This window comes from Thalia democratica, chromosome 4 (genome assembly GCF_965202585.1).
Source record: "Thalia democratica chromosome 4, ktThaDemo2.hap1.1, whole genome shotgun sequence".
NCBI lineage: Eukaryota > Metazoa > Chordata > Thaliacea > Salpida > Salpidae > Thalia > Thalia democratica.
This window is the reverse complement of record NC_139168.1, coordinates 21,394,623-21,421,116: the sequence shown is the minus strand read 5'-3', so window position 1 is coordinate 21,421,116 and position 26,494 is coordinate 21,394,623. Positions and strand designations below refer to the sequence as shown.

General features: G+C 24.4%; 1 protein-coding gene across 1 annotated transcript in view; it reads left to right on the top strand.

Annotated features, from left to right (window-relative positions):
* The window catches only part of LOC145833775 (rho GTPase-activating protein 5-like), a 58,296-nt gene that overhangs the window by 22,278 nt on the left and 9,524 nt on the right, over window positions 1-26,494 (top strand). Inside the window, exons 11-25 of the mRNA XM_082940953.1 lie at window positions 3,228-3,344; window positions 5,758-5,876; window positions 6,574-6,700; window positions 7,225-7,425; window positions 7,894-8,054; window positions 9,992-10,100; window positions 12,568-12,711; window positions 12,959-13,073; window positions 14,066-14,184; window positions 14,506-14,616; window positions 20,207-20,298; window positions 20,617-20,700; window positions 21,193-21,294; window positions 23,030-23,129; window positions 24,478-24,673. Coding sequence (XP_082797079.1) covers window positions 3,228-3,344; window positions 5,758-5,876; window positions 6,574-6,700; window positions 7,225-7,425; window positions 7,894-8,054; window positions 9,992-10,100; window positions 12,568-12,711; window positions 12,959-13,073; window positions 14,066-14,184; window positions 14,506-14,616; window positions 20,207-20,298; window positions 20,617-20,700; window positions 21,193-21,294; window positions 23,030-23,129; window positions 24,478-24,673 — 1,897 coding nt within the window. The remainder of the gene's footprint in view (window positions 1-3,227; window positions 3,345-5,757; window positions 5,877-6,573; window positions 6,701-7,224; window positions 7,426-7,893; window positions 8,055-9,991; window positions 10,101-12,567; window positions 12,712-12,958; window positions 13,074-14,065; window positions 14,185-14,505; window positions 14,617-20,206; window positions 20,299-20,616; window positions 20,701-21,192; window positions 21,295-23,029; window positions 23,130-24,477; window positions 24,674-26,494) is intronic.

Sequence of the window (26,494 nt, the reverse complement as noted above, 5' to 3'; positions counted from 1 at the left end):
TTTACCTTTTTTGTATAGAAAAAGATTGTTAAGGTTTTAATCAAGCATTTTTTGTAAAAAAAATTCATTTACTAATACTTTCGATTATCTTCAGTTTTTTTTTTTGAAAAAAAGCTTTATAACCCTATCTAACAATTTTTTAAATTGAAACTTGGATTTTTTTTATTCGACTTACAATTTCTATAAAGTTAGGCAAGTAATTTTGTTGATGTAATTATAAAAAAACATGGGGTTTTGTTGTAAAATAAGTAATTAAAGTATTTTGTGATGTAACAAAATGTACTAACATAAAAATAAATGTTTACAAACAAAATTTAAAGCTGTTCGTCGACTATAAAATAAATACTGTATTATATTATAAACAAGTAGTTTACAGATGTTAATGAAATTTACGAGAATAAAATTAATTTTACTTATTTTTTTGAGGAATGTAACCCATAATATTTACAAACAATTTTAAGAACTATCTACTCATTTATTTTAAAAATGTAATGGTACTACATTAAACAAGTCTTGTATATTTTGTTTATATAAACATAAAAATGGTATTTTAGTTTATAAAAAGAACATTTTTTATCATAATGTTTAGATTGCTTGTTTCAAAGAAAGTTTTGTAAAGTAAATTTATTATTTTTTATTAGTAATTAAGTTTTAAAGATACACATGTACAAATATGTAATATTGAAGTATGTCGTAAGTTGTAATAAACTATAAAAATCATAATTTAATAAAACTAACTGTTCAAAAAAGATAATTGTAGTATTTAAAAATAAGAAATAGATTTACAAAAATATTAAAAAGTTTATAATAAAGTATTTGTAAACAACTTAAAACAACAAATTTAGATTTAAAAAAAGTAAAATTATATTACAAAACTATAAATTGGTAGACGTTTGTTTTATTTACATTAGAATTTCCTTTGCTTGTAAAATTCACTGCCAGCTAAGTAAACAAATTGCATCTTAAAATAAAGTTGTAAAAAATTTCAACATAGTTCAATAATTGTTGTGAGATAGTTGTGAAATTATTTGTTTTTGTAAAAAACTCATATTTAAACTTAAAACTAAATGTATACTTGTGTATTTCTCTATGAAGCTTATTTATTTTTTTAAGTCCCACTAATAATAATCAATCTAATATTATAGGAAAAATAGTCTTATAGTTCTATTATTTGTTATACAGATCTTTTAAACTATTTATTCTAGCTTGTATATAAAATGAAAAAGTATATTTTCTTATACAAAATTCAGTTTAAAATAGAAAGTTTATTAAATGAACTTTCACATAGTACATTATAGTGTTTACAATGAAATGTCACTATGATTAAGGTGCGTCATTTTTAACATAAACATTTATTTATTATTTGTTTTATGTTTGAAATCGAATTCGTTACAACTGAAATTAATTTGTGATATGAAAACGATAATTTATTTTATTTGTGGTTTGGAATAAAAATTTGTTGTTTATTGAGAGCTTGAAAACCTGCGGTTTTGTTTTTCGATTAGTTTCATAAAATTCTAAATTTGTACAAAAATATTATTCCTAACCTTCAAATAAAACAGGTTCAGTATTTGATTATACATGTTTTATTTTTTTGTATAATTATTAGTATCTAATTTACTTTGTTATACGCACTCGAAATTCTATCAGACAAATGTTGATAATTTTTTAGAATTTCTACTACAACATTCCTAGTATTTATTTAATTTAGCTTTTTATCAACTAAAAACAAAGCAATTGAACTCTAAGCAAAAAATGTAGTATATAATAAATTAATTAAAAAAAGCAAAATACTTGTAATTGCTCATTATACTTGAGCTCAGCAATCAATAGATTAGTTTGTTTAAAAAATGAATACCGCTTTTGATATATGGTAATATTTAATGTAAACTACAAGAACACTGTTTATACAAATTGAGTACTTATGCGATTATGATAATAAAACGAATAATTCATTCTTGTAAGTGGCTCTTGAAACAGATTTGTATTTCTAATCAGATTACTGTAAGCAGTGTCTGCTAATTTGCACTTTTTTTGCAAAATTATCGTCTTTGTTTTTTTACAAGATTCTGCTAACTTTTCATCATATTCTTTGCAAGCAGTTGACATTTTAGAGCTTGCTTAATAAGTTCTTAAATTAAGTTTTTACTCGACTTTTATTTTTTAGATTTTTTCTTTGTTCCATGTCAAGTTCTTAGACCAATAAGTAAAGTTTTAAGTTAATAAAAACGAAAATATCTGTTTTAAAAATGTTTAAAATAAAGTAAATAATTTTTAAAGTTGAAAAGTAAGCGTATTCTTGATGAAATTATCATGATCAAATTTTACAGTGTATAATTTTAAAAAGTTTAGTTCATTGTACCCTATTTTGTTTAAAATTGTTTAACATTTTATATCTTTATGTTATACAACCACATGACTGAATTTAACAATTGATTTTATGTTATAATTTATTACAGACAATAAAATTAAAGAGTCTTTATTGCGTCTTATAAAGCAATAAATTTTATTACGCCCAATAAAACTTTTATTTTCAACAGGCCATGTGCACATGTGTGCTTTAAAACTTAAATTAAAAATATAATTGTCAAGCTGTTTGATATTTAAAAAGTTAAATAAATTATATCAGAAAACAGCTCATAACTGTTAAACATTTTTTTACCTTTAAAACATCATACAGTGTTCCAGCCAACTCACGTTTCGTTATTAAAAAAATTAAGTTTTAATAAAAAATAGTTTCAAAATAGTTTAGTTAGAAAATCAAGAGTATTAAATTCGGTTTTTAAATAATTCGGTCGTCTATTGTTTCTTTTAATTGTATAATACTTTGTTAAAGTACGAATGTTTAATAATTGTAACTGTACAGTACACTATTGATAATCGTAATTTTTTTATTGTATTGATTCAAATTAAGATTTTTTTTAAGTAATAGATGATTAATTATGTTGATTTTTTATTTATGTTTATTTTATAGCAATAACTAAATTATTATTAATAAAATATTTTAAATTTTTAAACAATCTTTTAAATAGACGTTTAATTATTTATTAACAGGTGGTTTATTTCTATACTAATGATAAATTAATATAAATTTGGTTTTTTTTTATAGTATAAGTTTATTTATCAACAGACCATTGATAATAAACTTATAGTAATTTTTATAACATAAAGTAGTTATTATTTTTAATTTATTTAAGATTTTTTTTACAGTAAACATTTATTAACAGGTTGTACCAGGAGGTGAATGGAGTGAAATGAAGAAGTTGTTTGCGAAAAAAGAAGACGCTTTTATTGTTGATTATTTGTTAGAAGATGAAATATTATCAATATATAATGAATACCAGGTTACTTTACAGTTTTGATTAATTATAAATAAATAAGTTAAGTTAATTATTTGCAAAAAAAGAAGATGCTTTTATAGTTTATTATTTAAAAGAAGATGAAATATTATCAATATATAACGAATGTCAGGTTTTATATAAAGTAATTCATAAAAGTACATAAAATAAATTTGAGTATATACAAAAACATATTACATTATTACTGATAATGTTTTTGGTTTAAAAATGTTGGAATATTACAAGGATCCGTTTAAAAGTGTTAAGTAAAAATAAAGAAAACATTGTGACTAATGTTTCCTTTAATAAAAATTAAAAAGCAAATTTTCAAATACCTTTACTGTCAATAAAAATTGAAGTTTTTATTTTAATAATCTACAAAACATAACAAGAAACTGACAATTTTTCAAATATCTTAGAGGTCAATGAGAATTGAGTATTTTATTATTAATAGTATTACGAAATATAAACAAGAATCTGACAAATTTCATAATCCACTAATTGGATTAACCTTTGACATTTTGTTACAAAATGTTATAAATTTTGACTTATTTCATTTATTAAGCCATAAGGTGCAGTAATTTAACATGGCAAGATTGAAATTTGGTGGCAAAATCTGACATGTATCATACTTTACATGATTGACAATTTATCGGATTGAATCATATCTACTTAAGATTAGAAAAATTACTGACTTTAGAATCAATTTCTATGAATTCTCTGATCCAAACAGTTTCTTAGAAAGAAATTTCCTTTTTAAATTTTATCAAATTTTTTGATACATAGTTTTTTAGTTTTCAAACTTTAATGTTTGAAATAGATAAAGCACCATAAGCTATAATTTTTTTTATATATTTTATAAAAGCACCATAAGCTTAAAGTATTAAAACAAACATTAAGATTTCTGAGGTTAAATTTTATAAGATTGAATCATGTCTACTTGAAATTAGAAAATAAAATTATTTAGAATCCATGTCAGGAATTCTTATAGTTTGAAAGTTTTTTTGGAAAGGAACTTATTTCTTACATTTTTTTTTTTTGATACAGTTTAGTTTTTCGAAATTTTGTTGTTTGAAATAAATACAAGTTTTAATAAAATTTAAAACACTATTAGCAAAAAGTATTAAGATAAACAATAATATTTTTGAGGTTTCACACGAGAATTTTAATATATTAATTTGTGATGTTTAGTTTATAAAAGTTTTTTGTTTAAAATATATACAAGTTTTAATAAAATTTAAAACACCATTAGCTTAAAGTATTAAGGCAAACATTAAGATTTTTGAGGCAAGAAAGAGAAGTTTGATTTATTGCATTGTAATCTTTTGAGTCACCGGTTAATTATGATTTATAAGCAGGCATTTACGTCCGTATTTTGAATTATTTACAACAAATTTCATCTAAGATGATTCTATCATTATAATGTTTCAGTTTAAGTTGATCAATTTAAACTTTTTTGTTTATTTTGGCAATTGCAGATTAATTTGAAAGTTGCAAAGTTACTTGAATTTATTTAATTTTTTGGTTTTGTCGTTCAATCGTTTTTAGTTGTTAAGTTATTCGTTATTATTGAAACTAGATACTATAGTAGTTATTCTTGTTTAACTATGTTAATATATATTTTTGTAATTTGTTTCTAGTTACTTCGTATATAATTTAAGCCTTTATTTGTGAGTTTGAAGTTTTTTATTTGGTTTATTTTTACAAATTTACATACAAAACTGAAACTTGATATGTAGACTACATCCTAAGTTTATTTTAATGCATTTTTTGAAAATGCAAATAAGAGATAACTTTAAAGATGAATGTCTAATGCTTTTAATGTATACTACTAACACTAAATTTCAATAAACTAAAACATGTCTTGAAGATAAAGTTGTAGTTAAAGACTATGATTTTAATATCATATATATATAATTTTAAAATCGTTTCATTTATAGGTAGATGCAGTAACTTGATATGTAAATTACACATAGTATATACGCACAGTGATTTAGGAAACTAACTTCTCCTTTGTAAATGTTTTGAACTTTAAACATAATTTGCAACAACTCGCATGAATTAAAGTCTTTGTAGTTTTAATCCGTTTCCTAAACGCATTGCAAATTTACTTTTTTTTTAAATTATATGTTTTATTTCAGTTTGTACTTATCTTTTTTTTTGTACACTCATTTTGTAGGTTAAATTTTTTTAAATATCTAACAATCTATGTTGTTGATACATTTCTCGAGAACCAATTATTTCATAACTGTTTTAAGTTATACAAAAGAATAAACATTTTCTAATAAACCTTAAAGAGTGAACTAAACGAAAAAGCAGAATTAAACTTTTAAGTGTAATATACCCCTAAATGCTAATTATAAGCGCTTGACATAGACATTGATAATAAAATTTTTAATTAATTAATATTAATTTTCAGAGTGAAATAAAAGAAAAAGCGAGGTTGGGATTCGCGGAACTTTTGATGGAAAAAAGTGAGCTGTTCACGCAAAATCTTCCCAAACAAGAAATTATAAAGCTGCTAGAAGCTGATGAGAGGTAGTTGAAATATTTTGTAGTAGTACTTATTTGGGTAAAATGAACAATAAATAACTTAAAATGATTGATTTTATAGTTGTTAATGATGTATTTTAATAAGATTTACCTGATTTTTAAATTTATGTAAAATAGCCACACTAAGTCAATGAACAATACTAGTTTAAAATTTGGTATAAATCACAAGGATATGTTTAATATAAATACTTATAAAAACTTTTAAAAATAATTCATGAAATAAAGTATATAACAACTTTATAAAATAAATCAACCCGACCACACTTTTCAATCTCTGTTTTATATTTTGTATGGATAACAATAAAAATGTCTATGAAATTTATAAAAATAATTAATATTTCTCACCAAATGAAGAGACATGGCCCTGTTAAGAGTTGAAACAAACCAATTGATTATAACTAAACTCATAATACTCTTATTAAACTAACTTTGTTGTTAGTTTTTCAACTTTGTACAAATCACAAGGAGCGTGTTTGTTAATAAAATGTACGAAAGAAATTAATAACAAGACGTTTTAAATATTAAAATACTCCAAGTAGATCAGAACTACGTAAAATTAAAATATACAAAATTTACAATTAACAGTGTCAGTTTTGTGTATACAACATCAAAAAAATTGAAAAAAGTATAAATAGTTTTAAAATAAAAAAATGTGTTTGTATAACTTAATATTTCTCACCAGATGCAGAGACATGGCGCTGTTATCAGTTGAAAGAAACCAATTGATTGACAAGCACTCAAATTCGATAAACATACCACAAAAAGACGAATGGGGTTTGAGCGGGCTACAGTTGGTCGTCGCTAAACAGGTAAGTGGGTAGTATTTTAATCAGGGTTTCCAAACATTTTTTCATAAAGCCCTCTTTGAAGTAATTAAAAAAGCTACGGCCCCTTCTCTCAAAAAAGCTAATGTTAAATACGCCTAATTTTTTTTGCTGTTCATTTTCAACACCAGAATAACTAGTGTAAGTTTAAATTTACGGCTTCATGGCCCCCCTGTGGCCTCTTTGCAGTTTATAGCCCTCAAATTTTTCAATAGCTCCCAAGCGGGCCATATCGCCAATATTAGGAAACCCTGATCTATATTAATGTCTATAATATTATTAAGTTTCAGATCTCTTTTAAAATTTATTTGTGTTGCAAAGTTTTTTATTTAGTTTTTGATGTACACATTGTTTATTCTATTACTCTTGTTTGCAAGAAAATAAACTTTTAGTTATTTTCAATTGTTTATAGCTTGACAACTTATACATCTTTTATATTAAGGTTTATATTAACAATATTTTAATTTTTGGAAAAGTAGTCTGTAAATAATTTAAATATTAATTTACAGGACAAGAAACGCAAGCAATCATCATCATCAATATCAATATCAAACTCTTTGAACTCTTTATCGAGTTCGTGTGAACTCAGCAAGATGTTGACCTCCCAGATGGACTTGAGCCCGTGGAAGATCAAGAAAGACTCCAACCAGTTCAACCTTGTTTTGTTGGGAAGTAGCGATTCAATTGAACAAGTTGAAACAGTTATAAAGGTTATTTATTAATAAATATATGTCTTGATTGTTTCAAAGAAGTTACATAAAGATAATAAAAAGTTGTTTAATATATAATTTCAATCTGGTTTTATTGGGTAGCTCATATTCCATTAAACTAGTTGATCAAGTTATTAAGGTCATTTTAATTTAAAATTTTTATTAAATAAATACAGTTTTGTATTCTTGGTAGCATTGACAGTATTGGGAAAGTTGTCGGAGTTATTAAGGTAACTTATATACAATGATATGTTGTAGAAATATATTAAAACATTGTTGTTGGGTAATAAAAAATAACAAAAAACAAAAGTGTTGAGAGAATATTTTTTTTTAAATTTTAATTTAAAAAATTTTTTTGGCGAATTAAAAAAAAATTCAACAGACATACCTGTTTGTACAAAATTTTTAGAAATTTAAAACACTTGAACATCCTCCATGGTTATTAAAATAAAAGTACTAATTAAACAGTCCTCGCAAGTGAACAACTTGTACGAACTGAACGAAAGCAAATACACGATACAAACGAGGAACATATACGGAAACGTGTGCTTGCCAAACAACTCAATGCAGACAGCTTCGTTTCTACCCAACGCTTGTATTGCGCTGTACCATGATGCTAGGAGCCTCAAGTTAGTTATGTATTTAAATACCATGCTATTTTGTACTGGTACTTTTTTCAACCCATGAATTGTGTCATAATGTGTTTTAAGTGTAAAATAAGTTTTATATATAAAATAAGTTAAAAAGTAGTTTTAAACTATATAACAAGTTAATATTAATTGTTGCTTTCTTGTATAATGGTGAGTAAATAGTATGTTTAAATCAATAAAAATGAAATGTAAATAACTATGCACAAGTTTTTTATATTTATTTAATTTTGTATCATTGTTTTTATCAATGTCTGTACTGTATTATAAAGGAGTTTAGTTTTGTATAACTTTTTGAGTTATTGACTTTGTCCAATACTTACTACAACTTTAAGTTTCTGGTTATGAAACTTGCAATTTAGTTTTATTAATTATACTTTGTATGTATGACCAGACCATATAATTTTACAAGTCTGTATGACTATAATAATTTTCTTTGTACAGTTAGTGTGATGTAAACATTTATCAAAAATAAGTTTAAAGAAATTAAATTATAAAACAAGATTTATGTCAGCAAATGTTTTACCAATCAGCCTATTTTATTTAAAATTTGTACTTTTTTCATTAAAGACTTCCCCATGCGGTCTAAAAAGTAATTATTTAATTGCATTAAAATTACAATTCCTTTAATTAAAAGCAAATTACAATTGTATTGATCAGTTTACAAGATTTAACTCGCTTGAAAGAATTTTATTGGCAAATGCATTTGAACAATCCAATTTATTATTTCGTCTGTGGCACATAATCAATACTTTTCAGATTATAAATTTGACTGATTCTATTATGTATGACAGTAAATCTTCAACTCGTGAATAAATTATTAATTTAAAATCTTGATTGATTTTTATATTTTCATACAAAATCGTCTTAAAAGCTTTTTGATTTATTTTATTTGATTTTTAGATCTAAATGCTGATGAAATTTTATAAAGTATTTTTTATAAAAAAAAAATTTTGAAAGTAAATTTTTGAATAAAAAAAATTATAATCAAAAAAAATTTCAAAAGCTTTTAACCTATAAATTTTTCATTGATATAACGATATACGTAATACACTAAAAATTAATAGTAAACTATCAATACCATTTGTCAAGTATGAGCGTGTTAAATTAATTTCATGAAAATTAGTATGTACCTCGTATAAATTTTAAACTTTCTTATTAAAATAATGCTGTTGAAAATATTATTGTGCGTAATTTATATAACGTAAAAACTTTTTATACAAAATTACTAACAAGTTCTACGGTTGCCAATTAATTACCTTGATATTTTTGAGGTAATTAGAATAATTAATTCAATTAAATTTGATACACTCTGTCAAGTTTATCTATTTATACATATTTCAATTAAAATTGACAGCTTTAATTTTGTTCTTCGGTGATGTAACATCACTTATAATTTGTATTTCATCGGTTACATAATCTGTGATTTCTCTTGAAAAAATCAGGCTTAATTTTAAATGTTTTATATGTGAAAGAAATATGTTTTATGTAAATGCAAGCTATAATAATACATTATTTATTAGAAAAGTATAAATGTCATATGAAAAACATTATACATATTTATACGGAAAAATTATAAGTGCTATAATAAATAACATTTATATAAGAAAGAAATATGTTTTATGTAAATGCAAGCTATAATAATACATTATTTATTAGAAAACTATAAATGCCATATGAAAAACATTATACATATTTATACGGAAAAATTATAAGTGCTATAATAAATAACAGTAACAGTATTATAAAAATATATTTTAATAGTATTTTATTAACAATAATAACTATCAACAGTTATATAATATTATAAAAATATATTCTAATAGTATTTTATTAACATTAATAACTATCAACAGTTATATGATATTATAAAAATATATTCTAATAGCATTTTAATTAACATTAATAATTATCAACAGTTACATAGTATCGTCACTGGAAAACACGGTTATATCAAAGAATAATTCCCCACCCCAGTTTTACGGGCTTCCAGTCAACGTAGTGCTTGGAAAGTGCAATATGCTGGAGGTAAGATTGTTTGTGTTAAGTATATGTAAAGTATTATGATCATACAATAATTCATTGCTATGGATACATTTAAAAAAAAAGTTTATTTATGCTGTATTTTATTTTAATATATTTTTTATCTTAACAATAAGTTAGGCATGAGTGTTGTTTTTTATATATTTTAGCATACTTGCCATAACTTAAAAATAGTCTAAGTTTATAATATTGATTGTTATGGTTATTATTTATTGAAATTAATATACTACAGTTTCAAAAGATCACTAGTTTTTTTGCATAACTTTGAAATTTTATTTAAAAGCTCCACTCAAGTTTTTAACATAATTGAAAAAAAATACTATAATAGTTAAGTTTTTATTTTATAAATTTAAGTTTGGTTATTCGAATGTGTAATTTTATGAGTGTGTTAACATTAAATTTTCTATAGACAATTTTTATATTTATTGATTAAAAGTGATCTATCACATTTGCATAAATTTCTGTTAAATGTTTGTAAGTTTAAAATAAAAATCGAAGCTAATTTTGAAACTTTTAAATTTTGTAAACAATTTATTAGTCATGTATAGCTGGGAATGTGTGTATGCTGTGTAAGTGTAAATTAGTCATTGCGTTACTCATAACATTTTGTAGTGCAATGTTAAGCAACTTAATAAACAACTTTCAATTAAAGTTGGTAATAAGTATTTTAACATGATTTATTTCCAGTTAGTAGTATTTTTTTTAGGTGTTTGATAAAATAAAAGTGGTTTATTAAATAAAAAACCAAGTCTTGAAATTCAATACTGTTAAAAGATGTATTAATTAAATAAAAATAAAGATTTAATTTTTTTTAACCACTTAACTTAATCAATGTACTAAGTTTTTGGTTCCAATTGAAAGTTTTAATTCTAGCAGTTTTAAATCTAGTTCATCAGTAAATACTTCCTAAAATTCATGTTATTATGTCAAGAAGTATAAAAAAATATTTTTAACAACAGGTTTAGTTAAGTGTTACGCGGTTAAGAGTAAGATTAGCACTAATCTATGCATTTCACACTATTAATCTTATAAAAACTTGTATTAATCTTATAAAATGACCATGTCTGGATTGGTGTTAAGTCATTAAGTACAAAGGATTAACTTTCTACAAACAGCTTTTTGTCAGTTTTTGTTTAAATGACGTATCCTGAGTGTAAAAAAGCTGTTAATCACAAAAATTGTCTGGAAATTTGAATTTTGTTTTATAGTCTTTTGAGTAAAAGTATGTTTCATAAAAAATAAGACAAAAAATAATAAAAATTGTAAAATAATTACAAAGTGGTGTAAGTTTTATTAAAAAAAAACTTGTTTGTGTAAAGTTAAATTACAATCTCGGTACAGTTATTGTTTAAACTTATAAGTTGTTCTACTTTAACAATATTTCAAATAAAAAATCTTCCATGAAGCTGAAATAGACTTTATTAATCTGAAATTTAAAAGCAAATAAAATGAGATAAAGCTATATAAAGTTATTTTGTCAATATTTTGATCAGTTTTCACTACGTTAAAATAAGTGAGATAACTTTGTTTTTGCAATAAAAAATATTTATAACAAAGTCAATTTGAAGTTTTCACAAAAATATAGTTTTCATAAAAGTAATAAAAAAAGTATCGTGTTCTACAAACTTTCTGGAGCGTTTTTAAAAAACACATCATAAAATCAAATAAATATATTTTGTGTCAAAACTTAGAGATGGTTGTTTTACCGTTAATAAATTTACTTATAAAGTTTAATAAGCTATAATTTTTTAATTATTTCTATAAATAAAATTTCAATATAAACTTTATTTTGTAACCAAATGCGTTTTTCACATAAAAAGATATGTTGTTAAGTTTTAAATTAACAAGTTATTGGTAGTAGTCCAAAAACACACTTAAAAAGTCTGTAGATTAAAATAGTCTTTGAATTTAAAATTAAATCAATATTATTTTCACATTTATTAAAAGTCACTTTAGTACTACAAAAGTATTAAACAGGTTATTCTTATGTTCAGTTAGATTGTATATACAATTACTGTAGTGTAATGACATATTGAAATAAATAAATTATAACTATATCAAGTAAAAAATCTACTTATTATATTTTTATAAATCTACAGCAAACTTGAAAACTCTTAAAAAAAACATGTTTATATTGAATATATATATAGGATTAATATATTTGTTTTTCACAACAGTACTTAATATTTATAGCAATCAAATTCCAACACAAATTTGAGTAATTTTAGTATAAATAATATTTTGAGCCTAATTAATAAATTAAATATATTTGTTACTTCTTTCATCGCCACAACACTCCATGTTACGATACATCAAAGCATACATTATAACAATTATATCCGTTTAAGTTCTCCTATTTTTTTTGTATCTAAGTTTATGATTAAGTGGCCCTTTTCAATTTTAAATTTAAGAAATATGTAAAAACATTTTTATTGTAAAATATTCTCAACAGCACTCCATACTACGAGACGAGGGCTGCAAACTGTCAAACAGAATCTCTCCGACTTCACGCTTCATCGACTGCAACGTGACGTCACAATCTAATAATATCACGTCACAATCGCCCGATGACGTCACAATATTCACGCGGGAAAAGGTAATGATTTATTTAAAAGTTGAAAACCTGATTCTCTATTTAAATTTTTTCCGTGTGTACATTTTCTCAAGTAAAGTATTGGAAACGTATTTTAATAAATGATGAATTTTTGTCTATTGATAAAGTTATAAAGATATGTGCATATTTATACTGCTTTATTATTGAAAATTATTATAATATTATTATTATTGTTATGTCTATTATAATAATAGTATTATCGTGAATATGTTTATGTATTTATTATAAGGTCGTTGAAGCGGTTAACAATTTCCTTCAAAGTTCGGATGGCGAGGCGTCTGGATACGAAAGTGTTCATAAAAATGAGGAAGCCGATCTCAACATCATTATGTGCACACAGAGAGGTTTTTTATTAATTTATTTCTAACTATTTCCTTAACAAAAATAAAGATAACTTACTTATTTTTCGTACATAAATAGTCATTTATTTTTTCTAAAGGGATTATTTTGTTCATCTTTAAATTTTAAATGGTGGTTTGTTAATTTTAAGGTTTTTTTTAGATAATTTATTAGTATTATATATCATGAGTCAACAAAAAGGTCGTTTTTTGATTTGTTTTGTTTATTTTACTGATTGATTAAAATAATTAGGTCTCATTATTAAAGTTTGTACACAAAAAGATATTCAATTAAAAAATCATCATTTGCAGAACGGTGAATTGAAAAAAGTTCTTATAACTTATTTACTTATTAAAAAAATATCAGTTTTGTATCAGACTTAAATTTTGTTGTTGTGTAACAAAAGGTTGTTTATTTTAAAAAGTTTTTATTTTCTAATATTTAGTATACTTATTTTATTAATAAAAATCAGATTTAACATTAACATGTGCGCACAGAAATTTTATAGAAATTTTTTCATTGCTTTTTTCTCTTAAATTTCAAATTAATTACTATTTAAGCATTTTTTAATACTTTTTAATGTATCAGCAGAAATTTGTGTTTTAGTTTTTCATTATGTATTATTATTTCCTAATTAAATGTCTAGACATCCTGAAACTTACATATTTACCAAGTCATCTTACATCCAACTTAATATTCATATGTCATAATAAGAAAGCACTCGAGTATACTTTTAATTATATATTGTTTTATACCTTACAAAACATATGGTTCCTTAATTTAACTTTTTTGTTTGTATTACATACAACCATACTGTTATATATGATCAGCGTAAATAAACATTAGCTTATAAAAGCTTAATCGAAACAGGTAGTGGGTATACTAAAACGAGCTTGAGTATGACTAGTATAAACTGATGAATAATAAGAAATAGTACAATAAATAATAATTACAAGGTAACTAGCAATAAAGTAATGACAAGTTTTGTTTATTACAGACGACATTCCAACGACGGAGGTGGCTTTGTCACCACTGATAAACCACCCGACCTACAAGCAAGACAAGAACCTGCTCAACATAGAAACTCACTTGAATATGAAAAGAAGAAGAATTCAGGTGAGTGTATGTTTCTTTGTAAAATAACACTGCTTTAGTTTTAATTTTACATTGACCTAATAACATAAATTTTGTCTTGTAACATAATACTGCTTGAGGTTCAACTTTACATTGATTAAAAAAAAATAACTATTATTTTGTGTGTTTGTTATTGTTTATTTTAATACTATTTTTCGATTGCATACTGTCTTACAAGACCGTAAAGAATTTCAATTGTAATATTATCTACTTGACTTCAAACTTGGTATAGTATTTTTGGAGGAGACAACATGTATATTTTTATGTATAATAATAATACTTGAACTCTAAATGTGTACCTAGGTGGAAATGTCTTCGTACGAGAACGCTCGGTTGCTGATGCAAACAGGGATTTATCACGGGTGTATACTTGCTTACAATACCACTAAGAGATCTAGCTTCGCCATTGCTAAGGTTAGATTATTAATGTTTTAGTTGTCATATTTATTTATTACTGGTTTACAATACAATAAAAAAATCAAATTTTGTCATTGAAGAGGTGAGATATGTAAGCTGTTATTTTAATTGGAATCGAATACCAGTTATTAAAAAAGTGTTTATTGTTAGCTTATTTCTAGTATCACTAAAATTGTATTAACCTCATAGATGTAAAAACCTTTTATAACCTTTGGCTGTATCTATGCAAATCAGTTACTGTACAAGTCAAAATGGCGAATTTTTAATTTGTATCTTAATACATTTTGCCTTTGTTATTTTAAAGAATAAAAAGATGCATTTTGTTGCCACGTAATTATCTAAACAAGCAGTACTCTAAGTTGGTAGAAAATTGAATTGTAATAGTTTAAACTTCACTAAACTCATACCACTTGAAATTAAACTGTACGTATCTTGTTAATTGAGTAATATGTTGTGTCTTATCTGTTAATCAGCTGATAAGAGGATTTAATCAAATTGTGTTTTCGTTGTTTTCCAGTGTCAAATTTAATTATGTTTTGTAAATTCAATTTTTATTAAAGTAATCTTTTATGGTTAGAAATATTTTATAGCCTACCTAGTCAAATATAATTTAAAAAAATCCAGGTTGATGTATACCTTTTTTAATGTCTAACTGTAAAAAAACATATCTATGTTTAGAGTATTGTATGATATTTTTAACAGTTTCAATTGTTTTAAACCTATAAAACATATTTTTGAATGATTTTGGTGTTTTAAAAACAAAACCATTTAGAGTTTACTATTAAAATTTTATTTCACATCCAAATCAATAACATAAACAATTTAAAGTACTTGTATCAATATTTTTTGTTTTATAAGTTACACTGATGCTTGAACAAAAAGTAACAGTATCACGTGTCCTCCATGAGATATTTGTTCCAACATTTTAACACCTTATGACGTCATAATGTGTGTGAGCGAATTCTTGCACGTTCCAGTTTGTAACGCGAGTATTTCGTGCTTAAACACCTTTGATCGCTAAGTGCACTATATATATTTTATTGAAGTTTTATTTGTTAATTTTTTTGTAAACACCTTTTGAAATCGAAAGTTTTAATTTAGTGAATTGATCCTTTGATCATTGAGCGATCTATTTCATTATATTATTACCAAAGTTAATATATTTATTTTTGATTTATTACTTTCTCAAAACATTTCGTTGAGTTCAGTTATTTTTAATGATTTTTTGATAGGTATTAACAAAATAAATAAGTTGGTATTTTTATATTGCATTATAAATAATGAAGTTGTTTTTCAAAAGCTTGTTTTCTTAAAAATAAGCTCTGTGATTTCAGTTGGAATATAGCAACTATTTTGCACATATTCGTATACTGTTGTATACAACAATTAAGATATGTTACACATGTTTATACTCAATACAATTTTAATATAATTTTTTTGTTCAGACTTTAAAAGTTAACAGTGTTTTTAACGAACTTCACAAGCTCACAAAACTTTAACGTACAAAATACATTTGTAATTTTTCACAAAACAATAATTTTATTCAACAACTTTTTCGACGCACGTAAGCAATTTAAAACAAGTTTTCTGAAAGAGAGACAAAGGAATTTAACAAAGTTTTGCTGGAAAAAACAAAAGGATTTGAAACAGTTTAAAGCGCAAACTGTCTATTGTTACGTGTTTCATGGCGGCAATTTACACATTTCGATTGTAAACTGTATTTCTCAACTTTGATGTTGAAATAAATGTTTACAGTACATTTTTGTAAACTTTGATGATTTTTTATGGTTTAAAAAATTACAAGTTGTTTTTGGTTTAGCATGATTTAGAAATTATGAGTAAAGCTTCGGAACTTTGATCTCTTTTAAAATAGCAAAAGTTTTATGAAAATGGAATAAATATTTGTAAAAATGTGGTGTATTTTAATTTTGTTTTTGTTAAAATAAGTTATTGTTTTCCTTTTGAGTTTTAATAAATTGTTTAAAGTTTTTGTACCTATACTTTGTTATGCTTTCAGAATATTTGTTTCTACATCAAAGAGTTCAAATTTAAAATACAACTTTCAAATAAAAAACAAGAAACAATACAAAATATTTAGTTACCTAATTATTATTTTGATGATCATCTAAGCTTTTTGAGTTTTATTTTAAAAGGAATTAGTTTCAGTGGTTTTTTTTCAAATTGATCATTACTTAAAGATGACTTTACATAAAAAAGTAGAAATTATATAAAAAATAATATTGAAAAAGTCTTTCTTTTTTTTCAAAAATCATTATTGTAAAATTCTAACAAAATTGAACTTTATTCCAAAGCAAAGAGCTTAACAAAGAAAAAGTACAATAGAACTGCAAATCATTTTTCTTGCTATCAAGTTGCTTGTAAATCTTTCATTAGTATTTTCCAAAAAAAAAAAATCATTTCAAACAATAGATGTTATATAAAAGAAATTCTTCAGAACGATTAAATTTAATGTGAATTATTTTAAGTTTTTTGAGGATCAAAAGAAAGTATTTAACGTTTGAATTTCTATTTATGATCTTTTTAAGTTTTATTGACAGCTATTAAAAGCTGTATTTTCTTTTATATACCTTTTATAAGTTTAAACCGATAATGGCTATGATTATCTGCCTTAAACTTTTTATTTTTAGGCAAACAAAGTTTTGACGTTTTCAAATAAAAATAACTTAAAAGCCAGTTTTCAGAAAAAGTATATTTATTTTATATTTGTAGAAAACAAATAATTTTGTACTAGTGAATAGAAGTTAAGTTTATTTAAATTTTTACATCTTAGGGTAATTGTGTTAAACTTGTTTGAAGTTATAGCATTATAAATAAACGGAAATATATTTGTGTAAGTTTCAAACATTGAATAAAGCTTGTTGTATATATATATATATAGATTGTTTTATCTGTGTAAATATATTTATTTACATGTTTTTTGTATTGGGAAAGGTTCAGAAAAAGGTTAAAAATGTATTTATAAAATTTAAATACAAGTACTTTAAACCATAATTAATTAATTTATTTTTAGCTATCACAAGAGCTTATAAGTCTACTTAAAAAAAATTATAAAAAAATTAAGTGTATCTTGATTTTTAGCTTGGTTATTTTGAGAAATAAAAAAGTGTCCAAATAGTTTATTAGAAAAAAATAAAATACCTGTTCTGCTAAAAAATCGTATGTTATTTATAATGCAGAAGTACCATCAAATTTTTACTTGCAAATTTTAATTTATAGTTGCACACACATAACTTTTAGTCAGCATTTCAGCTTATATGGTAAAACGTCGTATTTTGATTAATTGTTTGTAAATATCTTATTTGTCTCTGAAATATGTCCGATATGTTTTATTTTTTTTAATCTACTTTTATGGTTAATTGAGTCTGCATTTTAAATTTATTTTATCCTATCATAAGTTTTCTAGTGTTAGCAAAAACACTTTTAACTATAGTTTAATTTTTTTAAAAATAATTAAATCTTAACATACTTTTGGAAAATTGTTATGCCATGTTATTTTTTTAACGCTTTAATCGGAGTAGTGTTTTGAATAAATAATAAGTAAAAAGCTAGACATGATGTAATGGTTACCATTATGTTTAATAAAATGAATATTTTTCAACTAATAAATATATTTTATGATAAATAGATCAGATAATTTAATACCAAATTCGAGAAGCTATACTAATTCTAAATGTTTTACTTATATTAGTATACTTGATAATAGTTTAAATAAATTTAACTAATAAGAGTTTTTAGACATAGTTAGTAAAAAAATAACTAATTTTGTCATTCTATTAACTATTTTTAATATAATTTTATCTAAATTTAGACCAAGTTAACCAAACTTGTTACAATATTATTTTATCCGTATCAAAAATGATTTAACTTTATCACAAATCAAACAAGCTATTAATCATACCTTCAAAAAAAATTGAGACGTCTACTGTCACATATAATTAATAAAGAGAAAATGTTTCTACTAATAACATAGGAATTTGATGTGACGTACTCTTCTAATCTCTGCATGTTTTGCCACATTTTTGTTCAGTAAAAATAATTTTACTTGTGGAAATAATTTACTTTTTTTTTTACTGGTTTTTCTTTGAATATTCCTTAAACTAAGTTAATGTATCAAAATTACTGTTTGTTTTTTAGAATTAAAAATTTTACCTGTTAATTTTTATTCAGTTTTTTGGTACCAAGTTTAACTGAATAATTTTTAGAATTATAAAAATATTATGGTTGTTTAGACGGCTAGCAAAGTAAAATTGATATAAAAAATAAATTCAGTATGAAAAGTTCATGTTTTTGACATAAACTTGACCAAAAGATAATTTTTGCTATTGATGTTGAACTACATATAGAAAAATATATTAATTATTGATAAGGATGACATGTTTATAACTTCTCTTTTAATTTAACAATTTTTATATTTGAAGTTTTCTCTACATAAAGCATATTGAATTATTAATTTATTTTCTATGAATTATTTAGTTTTCCATCCATGTGTTACGTAAAAAGAGTTTTGTGTATTTCAAGTTCAGAAGGAAATTATCTACATGTATAAACTTATATTTATCATAGAACTTACAAGTAGTTGAAGTTAAATTGTTCATATATAATTTTTTTTAAATTCAATTGGAGAATACTAATATTGGAAATTATTTACCTAGAAATAAGCGTTTATCATACAATATAGTACTTATGCTATCATTTTGCTTGATTTTATCTTATTAATTCAACTGACAATAGTTTTTATTAAACTCTTTTGTTATCTATGTTTGACGACCTACTTATTGTTTGTTTTCTCACATTATATCTGTTGAATAGATTTATCGGTATGTTATCAGGTTTGTTAATTAAGTTTACAAAAAGCTACACAATGATAAAGCCGATATAAATAAGATTTAATTTGTAAATTGATCAACTCTACAAAATTTTTGATTTAACTTTAGTTTTATTTATTATCAGGTTTTATATTAAATTTAACAAAGTAAACAACTTAAATGTAGGCTTTTCATTTGAAAAATATAATAAAATATTCACACCAAAGTTTTTCTGTGTAAGTTACAAACTATTTGTTTAAATATTTTATAAAGAGTTAAGCAATACATTTCTACCAGGTATTTGCTACTATTTATGTAAAACTCTTTTTTTTTGTTCTCTCTAAGTATATTTGTTAAACAGCATTGTTGGTTTATTATCAGGTTTTGTATAATATCCAACAAAGTTAACAACATAAAAAGAATTTTTTATTTAAAAAATGTTACAAAACGTTCTCACCACAGTTTTCTTAACTTACAAACTTGAGTATTTTAATAAAAAATACAAATAGATTTATGCAAATTGTATATTTTAATTGCGACCGGTTTCGGTGGCAAGAGATTGCGACCTTTTCGAGCAAAAATAAAATATGAAACTGCATATAACAATGTTAGTTAATCATACTGTTGTTTAAAAACTTATTCATGCGTGAAGAATATAAACAAAAACAAAAACGTTGCATATTCGAAAATTCAAGCACATCAGAGTATATTTAGGTAAAATTGGTACTAGGTAAAATAAAAATTACTATGATATCTACCAGGTATTCGCGGAACACTCGGCCAGGTCAATACCGAAGCTGCTGCTGTGCGTTTCACCAACACAGGAGGAAAACAACGTTAAAACCAGCGTTGGGTTTGTTACTTTTCTGCATACACTATACGTATATATATATATATATATGTATATAACTGTTTTACCTCACTGAATTAATTACAACGAAATGTAACCTTTGTAGTACTTACTGTAAAATGCAGTAAGTTTTTTAAGTAGTGTAAAGTTTTTAAACCAGTGTTTAGCAAAATTGTAGACATGTGCACAGTAATTGGTTGCTGAGTAGTAAAATTAAAAACGGTACAAATAAAATATGAAAAACTTTACTAAGTCTAAAATTTTAAAAGTGTGCAAAATATATCATGATAAAAGTAAGTAAAATTTATATTTCTACTACAGGATGAACAGTTATTTTTGCAATCGCGATGTGCAACAACTTACATGCGATGGTGTGGACCTCTGCGAATTACTTACTAATTGCAGGTAATAACAAGTAGTATATATTGATTGTATATGTTTATTTACCTCTGTAAAGTACTTACTGATTGCAGGTAATTTTAAATTATATATATATATATTAATTTACCTCTGTGAGCTATTAACCAATTGTAGGTTTATTAAATTAAATATTGCTTGACATAACACATTATGTGATCTACTAACTAAATGCAGGTAAACATTCAACTACTTATTATTTAATACTGTTAGGTATGCGAGCTATTATCAAGTTTTAAGACCATGAAAGCTTTCACTTACAAACTGCTCATATTTTTCAAGACGAAATAGAAATTTAAAAAATAACAATAATGACAGGTTCACAAGAACTTTATATGTTATAATGTTACAAAATAGTAATAAGAAAATAGCATAATATTACTTACAATTCACAGATTCACAAGAGCATTTACCCTGACATAAGCAGAACATTTATTTAATATTTTGTTTCACTAATTTATTTATTTTACTGATTGACAGATTCACAAGGGCATTCACACGTCATAAGCACAACACGGAATTCTACAGAAGCTTCTTCAGCGACTGCTGGAAATGCAAACTTGAAACTGAAGCTATTATAAGGTTTGTTAGTCTTTACTTGTCAAGCTAACATTGTTGATTTTATTTTATGTTGATTTTTTACATATATTATTTATACCATTGATAAGTTTAAAATCTTGGCATTAAATGTAAACTCGAAACTAAGGCTATTATAAGGTAAATGTAAATATTATATTTGTCAAGCTATCTAAATGTCTGATTGACTTTAGTCTTATTAAACTAGTTACAAAAAATAATGGATTTTTGAAATTTACCTTAAGTAATTCAAATTTGTCAGTGTTTTGCTCTGTTTAATGTTAAGAATGTTAACTTGTGTGATGCTATTATAAGGTATGTGTGTTTTTTGCATCAAATTTTTACGTTTTAAGTAAAATTAGTTGTTTTCTATTGATCATAATATAAAAGTAAAACATGATTGATAAATGCAGGGTTGTAAAAAAACCTTGAATAACTTTGATTTTTTCATTTTGGGACTTAAAAACCTGAAAACCCTAGAATTAAAAGAAAAAAATGGAAAAACCTGAAATTTTAAACAATTATTACATGAAAAGTAATGAATTCGTCATTAGTTGCAATAAATCTTTCGTAAAAAATAATATTTATATGTGCTATTTACAATTATATTTATTAAAAAACACATTAGATTAGTATTACAGTATCTTCGTAATACTGCTATCCTATTTAACACAGTTTTTTACCTGATTTTTTTTTTTACTAAAAATAGACAAAAAGAACTATTTCTTTAAAAAAACTGTAAAAACTCAGAAAACATGTAAACTGAAGCAATAACAATGTATTTAAATTTAACGTTTATCAAACTTTCTAATTTAAAGTTGGCCTTCTACTACACTTAAAATTGGAATTTGACCACATTAATTTAAACTTTTTCGTATGTAAGTATTTGACAGTGTTGCTATTTTTTAAAATCTAATAAATTCAGCGGTTGTAAATGCTATATTTTTATATAAAGATATTGTCATGCAAAATATAGGAACTTTCTTAACCGCTAGAATTAGAGAGGCTTCATTTATAGCAGCTCTGCTTTGTTACTAAAAAATGTAGAAAATTTGTGTTATAAATCTATGTTAAGTGATAGAAGTTCCTAAAAAATCAGCCAATAGTTTAAAATTTAACTATTTGATGATGCAAAAAATTTTTTGTTTTCAAAATCTACATCATACATTAGAAGGTGTTTTTAATTAACTGCTCATACTAATTACTTTAAAATGCTTCACCCTCTTAAAAGTGATTTTTCCACCAAGTATTAATCTAAATGTTTGTACCGCATTCAATGCATTACGCTATTATTAGAAACAAGTTTGCAAAAAGTATTGAAACGTTTCGAAGGAAATTGTGATTTGAACACAATTAAAAAAGCATCAGTGAATTTTGGTAGAATTTGTGCGAAAATTTCAATTTCATAAATTGCGGTTTAAATTTCTGCGTAGCGCTATAGCGGCGTCTAGTGAATAAACTTTTTGTTAAATTGGTACTTACAAGTTTAAGATTTTTATAGTTTTTAAGTTTAAAAGGTATTTTTTTAATTTAATTGAAGTGTTTGCATTTTAACCCAACAAAAATATCCAAACATTAATTTTTATTGTTTTTTAAGGTCACAGTACAAACTTTCATCTATTTTAAAGGCCAAAAAAATTGCCGCCCAAGTAACGCTAGTATTGAAAACGGAAGATAAAGTTATGAAAATTAATTAAAATTCATATTTATTACAAACAGTATCCAAATAACAAATTTTTAGTGAGAAAAGGAGCGTACGCAGCGCCAGTATTGAAAACGAAAATGACGTCATAGTTGCTCCCCTACCCCCACCGAGACCTTCCAGATTCAAAGTTTCAAAGGTAGTTGTTATTATTATATTTTGTTATAAATTTTTTAAGCACTATAACTTTATTTCTACTGTTATATAATTTATATTAAAAAAAGTCCCAATGTAAAACGATACCTTTCTACAGTTTTTTAAATTTTATATAAAAAAAGATACAATAATAGTTAGCTGATTTAAATGCAATCGTATTTATTTGTAGTCACTTCCTAGCACACCTTCTAAATCGAAAAAACAAAAGGTAAGATTAAGATTGAATTTCAGTTTTTTTTTCAGTTTTGTTTACTGACTTTATAATAATAAAAGTAAAACGTTGATTTCGACTTTTAAAATAAAAGAAAAAGTCAAAGTTTTTGATTATCTTTATTTATTACTTTTGTAATATTTTTCTTCTTGTATTTTCAATTGTAGAAATCGTTTTTTCGTTGTTCAAAAGAGAAAAAGGTGAGGCTATAAATAATCAACTTTGTGCGAACTAACTTTGTATTTTTTATTTATAGTTGCTGGATAGTGTTTTTTTATGTTAAAAAAGTTACAAAGTTGTATTCAATCAAAAACTTTACTTTAATCTACTAATGTTCATTAAGTTTTTCTAAACTTTATTTTTTAACATAAAGGTAAATTCTGTTGTATCACAGTATTTAATTTCTCAAGTTTTTGTTATGCTTTTAATTTCCTAACTTATTAGTTATCAACTAAAAAATTAGAATTTTTTTTTTTTAATTTGATTAATATTTATTTTATGTGTTAGTTTCTAAGATTGATATCTATTTTCGCTCAATTCCTTAAATTTGATATCGATAGAAAATCACCATTTATCAATTTATAAAGTGATATAAAAAATTCAGCTGGATCTGTATTTGAAAACTCAGAAAGTCACTAGATTTTGCTGTTGAAACGACTAAGAACTCATAATATTTATAAGTTTATGGTAAAAATGTAGATAATTATGAATATATATTTTAGTTTTAGGATCATAATTTAAAAAAGACCCGCCTATTGTGTATCACAAACTGTAAGAATTTACAAAAGGGGCTAACACCATTTGGAGATTTTATTACTTGCTTAAAAAAAATATTATAAAAAATATTAACTATAACTTAAAGATATATAACGTTTTTAGTTATATATCTTAAGTTAGTAGTGTTTTTTTTTTGAAAAATTTGTTACATATTTGCATTTATAATCAGATAACACAGGCAACACTGGACGATTTATTTACTTACGACTTGATAAAAGTCTTTAAGATTGTAAAATCCCCAACTTTTTTTTTTAATTTTAAAATCAATATCTTAAAGTTAAAGTCTATGTTTCATTAAAAAAAAATTAACTTAGATAAAATTCAAATTGATATAATCACACAGGCGACATCGTTGGACGATCTGGCGACTTACGACTCGATAGACGCCCCCCTGCCGACCACCAGGAAGTCCGTGGACCCGTCGCAGCTCAAGCAGCCGGTTGATCCAACGCAGCGCGCGCACGACAGGAGCAACATCTCCACCCACGATTCAACCGGCGACCTGATCGAAGTCGAGCTGCCCCCATCGCCAAGTCCCGGTTTGTATTGTTTGATTGTGTATTTACATATATATATATATATATATATATACAGTTTTATGTAAATAATTAGTATAATAACTTGGTATTAAAAACATTCTAGTCAATGATAAGTATATACATGTTACATATTGAAGTCGAGCTGCCAAGTCCTGGTTCGTTATGTTTGATAATGTTTCTTTTTATGTGTTAGTTTTATGTGATTAGTTACTAAAATCTGTTATTATTGTAAAAGGTTCTAGTATCATTCTAGTTATGTAAATAAACTGCTCTATCTAGGTCCTGGTTCGTTTTATTTGATAATAATTTTTTTGTTTATGATTTTTAGATTATAAATTCGATTACTTAAGTATCTCAGCTAGTTATTAGTAGGCTTCTATATCTAAGTCCTGGTTTGTTTTTTATTTTGATAAGTCTTTATAATGCTAATGATGTGCTAAGTCTGCTTTTGTTAAGACACTGGTTTGCTCAAAAAATCATGATAAAACTGCTGTTTAGGTTTTATGTTGTCTTGTTTTAAAATGAGTATGCAGTGTTCTTCACCTTTAAACAAAAAAAAAAGCTCAGATAAAACTACTTAACATGTCGAGGACAAAAATTAGTGCTAATTTTATTTGATGTGTCTTGTATAAGTTCTTATGATTGTGCTTGTAAGCTATGTAGGCCCCAGTTCGTTAATTGTAAGAGTATTACTTTTTAAAATGTTGTTTCAATTACAACCACAGGGTTGCCACTTTACCTGGAAAAACCTGGAATTTGACAACTTAGGCAAGAAAAACCTGAAATTTTGAACAAAAATCACTAAAAAAACCTGGAAAATCCTGGAGTTTTAACCATTTTTACATGATTAACAGTAAAATTTTGATTTAACTCAAAAAATTTATCATATTAAAAAAAATTTTGATCATCATCAAAAACATTTTTTAACAAAAAAAACATTTATAGTAGCTTTACAGTATCTTTTCAATGGTTTTATAATATTTAACACAGTTTCTTACCTTAAACTTATCTTTAAACTAAAATTTTAAAAAACCTGGAAGAAATTTAAAAAACCTGGAAAAAAATTTGAAAAAACGAGTACAAAAAAGTTTGTACGTTATTATTATTGTAATTAAAGCAAGTAATCTTTTTACTATGATAAACCGATCAGTAGTACATCTTCTTCTTAACCCTTTGGTAAACAATATCTATTTTTTTTCCCTAAAATTTAATCTAGTATACTTGTGGGTTTATAAATATTATTACTATAGCATTGTTTATCAAGTTTGTAGAATTTCCTATACTTTTTGTTTTATTACTGTACAATTTTAATACTTGTCTAAATTGTTTAAGTAGTTCAGGTTTCAATGCCTGGGTCCAACGTTATTCAACAAACTACAATAATAAACTAAAATTGACTTGAAGACAAAAAAAAAACAACAATATTGATCAACTAGTTCAAAGCAAATTACAAAATAAACAAAGTTGCACAAAAATTTCTTAGTGACGTCACGTTTTAATTTTAGTAATTTTTCACAGTTTGGTTCATTTAAGACTTGATATACAATGTGATAACTCAAGCATAGTTTATTGCTTTCTCTTAAACAGTTTTCAATTTTAAAGCGGATGCTGTAAATTCCGCTAAATTAAGTTCGAAAACATCATACACTATCAGGTACCTAAACGGAATGGGTTATTTATACATAAACTTTGTGAAATAATTACAAAATAATGTATTATTATAAGTTTAGCTAAAACTTAATTATATGTGTTTGCAATAAGATCATCAGTACCTGGTTTGCGGTCATCATAGTTTTACAAAGTTTTAGAGAAGCTTCATTT